Source organism: Scardinius erythrophthalmus, assembly GCF_964197995.2.
Source record: "Scardinius erythrophthalmus genome assembly, chromosome: 23".
NCBI classification, from domain to species: Eukaryota; Metazoa; Chordata; class Actinopteri; order Cypriniformes; family Leuciscidae; genus Scardinius; species Scardinius erythrophthalmus.
This window is the reverse complement of record NC_138243.1, coordinates 3,513,657-3,519,302: the sequence shown is the minus strand read 5'-3', so window position 1 is coordinate 3,519,302 and position 5,646 is coordinate 3,513,657. Positions and strand designations below refer to the sequence as shown.

The 5,646-nt window shown below is 39.2% G+C and overlaps 1 protein-coding gene across 1 annotated transcript; it reads right to left on the bottom strand.

Annotated features, from left to right (window-relative positions):
* Positions 1-272: 272 nt before the first annotated feature.
* isoc1 (isochorismatase domain containing 1) lies at positions 273-5,301 on the bottom strand. Its single transcript, XM_081353520.1, has 5 exons — positions 5,022-5,301; positions 3,152-3,271; positions 2,183-2,386; positions 1,965-2,081; positions 273-1,808 (listed from the first exon to the last, which is right to left on the bottom strand). The coding sequence occupies exons 1-5, from the start codon at positions 5,286-5,288 to the stop codon at positions 1,662-1,664; spliced, it is 855 nt and encodes a 284-aa protein (XP_081209646.1). The 5' UTR covers positions 5,289-5,301; the 3' UTR covers positions 273-1,661.
* Positions 5,302-5,646: the final 345 nt, after the last annotated feature.

Here is a 5,646-nt window from a genome sequence, read left to right as displayed (position 1 = left end):
AGTGGTCTTGTTGAAGCAGTTGCAAATAACCGTTCGTCAATAACCTTCACTGTATAATGAAGTGCTTTAACAATACTTCAAGCTTACTTCCAGCTTTTCAGTATTTCTTAGAACATGTGCTATGTAGCATAATGTGTACAGTGCGACTATATAAAGCAGGGTCCCAAATTTTGTGAAAATCAGCCACAAGGTGGCACTATAATAAGCTAATTTAGTTTTTCCACTGTTGACTCCAGAAATATTAAGGCTACAAAAAAAATTCCTCTGAATTTGTCTGTGGCTCAGAAAAAAATGGCCATATATAGTTTTATTTCTGTTAGAAACAGTATACCATTCACTTAATTTATTGGGCAAGGCACATCTTCTCTGTAGTTCAGTCCGAAAATGAGGATACAGATAATGTTTTCCTAAATTCCACTGACAGGATACAATTATTACATAACTCAATTGTTTTGTATATTGAAATATACCACATTTAGATGACGAATGTGTTTTGTTCTGCACATTTTGGATATTTTTTTCCATTTCTGATGGGCTCATTGGGCTCCGATTACTGTACTAATTGTTTTTGGACTTTTCCAGAAACACCTTAAAGTTTACGAGACTTTGTGCATATAAACATTTATTATCAGATAAATATAGAGCAGATACAAAAACGTGTTTGGAACTGTAATGGTACAAAGTGCACAAAAAAGTACAATCAGTAGCGACTATTCATCAGTAGGCACCAAATATATATTTTTCTCCCAACATACATGTACACAACAAAATGGAGGCTGACTTTAAAACACACAAAAGAAATACCAATAAATCAAACGGTTAATGATCACCCTCCCAACTTTAGGGCTAGTGAAGTCTATAGGGCAATAAATCAAATCAAACAATAGGTATGTTGGTATACAATAACTGACCACAGGCCTACAGAAACATGTCACTTTCAAGAAATACGTACAACTGTATGCAAACCTGATGCTCTCACTCTTGAAAATGACTTTGTAACAGTAAGTCTTTAAAAAAAATTATCTACTTCCACTGAAGAAGCTTCTGCTTTTTGGTAAAGGTGTTGATCTATATGTATATTTGACAGTTTGGAGAGAAAATCAGCTGATTTGAGTAACTTGTCCCATGATCCAGCACATTTAGATGAGAGGTAGTTTCATACACCACACTTTAAAATACAGCAACTCTTAATAAACAGAAAGGGAAGAGACACAAACACTCTAAACTAATGCTTTCCACTGGTTACACAGCCCTACAGTATCAAGGATAATACGGCTAGGTCATCCATCATCATCATCATCATCATCATCATCATCATCATCAAATATCTACACATCCACACAATCTAAAGCTACAGAATGGCCTTTGTCGATAGCCTGTAATTACATCATTGAACAGCACTGATTATACTCTATACATTCAGAGCATGTATTTACAGTAACATTTGCCAGCCGTGCTTCATCATTCTTAGTGGGATTTCTTTATTTCGATCCTCAATTCACTAATGACAGATCTTGTGCTCTCATACAACCGACATCTAAAAATGCATTTCGGATTGTGTGACTTTAGCCTAAAGTACGCACGTCAAATACAACTAACTGCCCGTGAGAATGAAAAGGTGTACTGTTTTGAATACTTGAGAGAAATGTTCCAGTGTGTGTTCAGACCTTGGACAGCAGGCCCGACTCAGGAGCGCTGGCTTTAATGATGTTCTGGATCTCCTTGAACTTCGGATGCTCTTTATCGGCCACGAGCTGCAGCAGAACAGCCTCACTGGTGGTGATGATGGTCCCAGTGTGCGCCAGACGCTGGGGAAGAACACACACAAGTGTTACTTCTCTGCCCACACAGATTATATTGTAAAAACTGATATTTGCACATTTGATATGCTGGCTTTCACTTCCCAGGATTGCTCAGTACAGGCGTCACCGACTCTTCCTCCTAAACCCGATTATCCATCTTACCTCCAGTGCAAACATTCTGTCCATCATGCTTCTGGAGGACGTGGCATCAGCAACAATGTGCACTTCAAAACCTCTTCCGACGAGATCCAGAGCCGTCTGCTGAATACACACGTGCGTCTGCAAGATACAAAACACTCGTTCAGAGTCTCCTGTCTGCCAGTTTAGGTTTTCTGCTAAATGTCACTGCAGAAAGTGTGATCTGAGACGACAGGACAGACCTCGACCCCGAACAGCACGACACTGCGGACTCCTGGAGTCTCCGCCAGGACGGCCTCCACCTCGGGAAGCACCATGGAGAACTTGGTCTTGGGAAACACTAGTTTGGCCCCAGTGAGGTCCAGTTCCTGCACGGTGCTGCCCAGGCCTTTAGGATACTGCTCCGACACCACCACGGGAACACCCAGAATACGAGCCCCCTGCAGCTGTGACACCACAACACAGATGTGGAGACACGTCCATGAAGCTTACACTGAGCTGACACTCTCCAGGTCAATTTGTAAAGTCAAGTCACATTTGTTTATACAGCGCTTTTTACAATACAGACTGTTTCAAAGCAGCTTTACAGAGATAACAGGAAAATAATGCAACAAAGTTGGTTTCCAGAGGAAAATAGCATCACAGTCCAGCTTAAGTAAGTTGTAATAAGTGAGTAAAGAAAGACTACACGCCTGCACACATATATATTCAAACGCGCATCCCTATAGACTAAACCCGTAATACGCATGTGCACGCCGTCAGCATTTTCACAGGTTCGCATTTTTGAAGTTTGCGTAGACATAACCTTTTTTTTCAAAAAAAATTCAAGGCTTGCAGCTTGGAATCTATTTCAGGGTTTGCGTTCTCGAGCCACCAGGCACTGTTGTTGTGCGGATGGGCGGCCGGAGCGCGTTTAGGGTTTTCTGTGAGAACGGTGTTGTGTTAGCGACCCCTGAGTTAATAACTAATGATCTTTGCAACGGAAGTGAATCAGTCAAAACTAACTTTAGCTGGACAATAACTTTATTCTAGAGCTGCTGTAAAGCCTAAACAATCTCTGTTACTGTAATTTCCTATTATCTCTGTAAAGCTGCTTTGAAACAATCTATATTGTTAAAAGCGCTATATAAATGAAGGTGACTTGACTCTTCTAGAGCTGAGTTATGGGTATTCAGAGATCATGAGCTCATCTGAAAGATCAGCAGTCTTACCAGCCTCTGGCCCACACTGATGATGTCACCGAAGTACTTGATGGCGGGTCTGAATCTCTCCTGCATGTCACAGCAGAAGAAGACCGTGGAGGCCGGCGAGAGGTTTCCCAGCGTCGTGATCTGTGGAAAAGACAGGCAACAGTGGAGGTGTTATTACAACTCTGACATCTCATGATCCATCCGAGACCAATCTGCACTGAAACGCTTCGAAATCATTTCTGCCGTGGCTTAAAAACAAGGACAGCAATGAAATCTCTAGCATAATGGAAAAAAGTACTTTTTTTCAGTAATACTTCTAAGATGATCATTGTGGATGATTGGGAAACACTGGGATCATGGTCAGTTCATTTTAAGGTCATTCAGATGTGTCTAACCAGGACAAGAGTGTGAATATGTACATACCCCGACTCACATAATTACTATTGAGAATAAGGATTAAACCCTCAAGAGTTTAATCCTTATTTTCAATAGGATTTAGTAAAGCGAGTAAAACGTCCGGATGTATCAAATTAATTATATATCTATATACGATATTCATTTAGAGCATAAGAAACAATTGGGGGGGGGGGGGTATTTGAAAATATACTGTATTCATATGTTATGCTATTCCTCTGTAGTGACAACAGGAGTTGTTTAAAAAAAATAAAAAAACATGAAATCACATGTATAGGCAAAAACTATGGGATATTTTTCCCATTTCAAATCAATTTTTAGGTTTCAGGATTTAGCTTTAGGTTTTAACCAGACTTTGTATAAAGATGATTCTCAACTATGAAATATATTATGGAATGAATTGATTAATCATTTTACTTTATGCAATATTTGGGTAAAATGGCCATAAATGTGCTTTACAATACAATGTAACTATGAACTGTATCTAATAATTTGCATATTAATGTGTTCTTGGTGAAACATGTAATGAAAAAAGAAGTGTAATAATGGGGAGTTATAACTGAATCAATTAATGAATGGGCAACATTTCCATAATAATAGTTAATATTTCATAGGAATATTGATCTATAATTTCACTTGTGTCTCTGATAAACCCGCTGTACGTCCTGGTGTCTCTACACTGGACATTTACAGTATGAAATCAAGTCATATTTTGATTAGAAACACTAATTTGAAAATGAGTCAGATTTAAATGCTAAAATATAATAATATTCCCATAAGAGTGCCACATTTGATCACTAAATGAATGTCATGTTTAAAGACCAAGCAGAAGTTGTCCTGGTGAAACCTCTGAACATTTGGTGTCTCTGAAAAGCCCTGAATCTGCTCTTTACAGGACACCCAGACTCAGACCTGTGGCATGTGTGCTGTCAGAGAAATACACTACAATATAGAGTCCACTACAGAGGACACAAGTCTAGTCCTGGGTGGCTGGGTCCCAGGAAAAAGATTCAGTTCGCTTTGTGTTTTGAGACTGTAAACACGGTCAGTGTTTGTCATTGACAGCACAGGCCTTCTTACACGGCAAATAACAAACGACAGATCCCAGTCTATAAGAGAAAAGCCCACTTATATAATATCCATGCACATAATGATTATATCACCTGAATTTCACATCACTCGTGTTTTCTGAAACATTACTTTCATTTTACTGCCCAAGTATCACATTAGACATGGTTGTGTTAATACGGCACATAAATATAATAAACATAAACAAATGCATGATGCAACAGCCACACGATATAATGAGAAAAATGAAAGTGTTTTGTTTAAACGTCAAGCTCATCCAATAAAGTTTGACAAACTGAATCATTTCCGCCCATAAGCGCTACATGTCGATATGACATTTTCACAGAATAACACGTCACATAATAAAGGGATATTATTCATACATGTAATGTGTGAAATATGAGCTTACATCCATCTGCAGGGGTACTAATCTCAGCCGACATTTCTCTGAGACCACGAATCCCTTCGGTAAATCAATGTACTGACCCCATTCCTCCGAGAAATACTGAAGCACCAGTTTACGATGAACATCGATCTGACGCCCGTAGATGGACAGAAACTTCTGGATGAGTACTTCATATCCTGAGCCCACGGGCACAGACGAGGGCCGAGAGGACACAGAGAAGGAGAATAACACCGGGACCTGCTGGTTATTGCTGCTGTGTGTATCCGCCATGATCCTGTGAATCAAGAATGATGTCCGACTCACAAATGAATTGTTCTTAAGAACCGATTCATAAGAACCGAGCTCATAAAGTATTGTGAACTGGTCTTATGTAGGTTTTAAAATTTAAATGTGTTTGTTTGGCATAATTGGATATAAATAACAATAAACATGTTAGGCTACTAAAGATGCAAATACAATATCTGCTTATGTCTGCTCCATTCCTCTGTTTTTCTGTTTGTGAATTGAACACAGGGAATTGGCACAGAAACGCACTGTCTGTGGTATAAACCTGTAATGTGGTGGTTGTAGCATGTTAGAAGTCCAAACAAAGTGCATTAACGTTCAGTGATGGCTGAAATCAATCGAA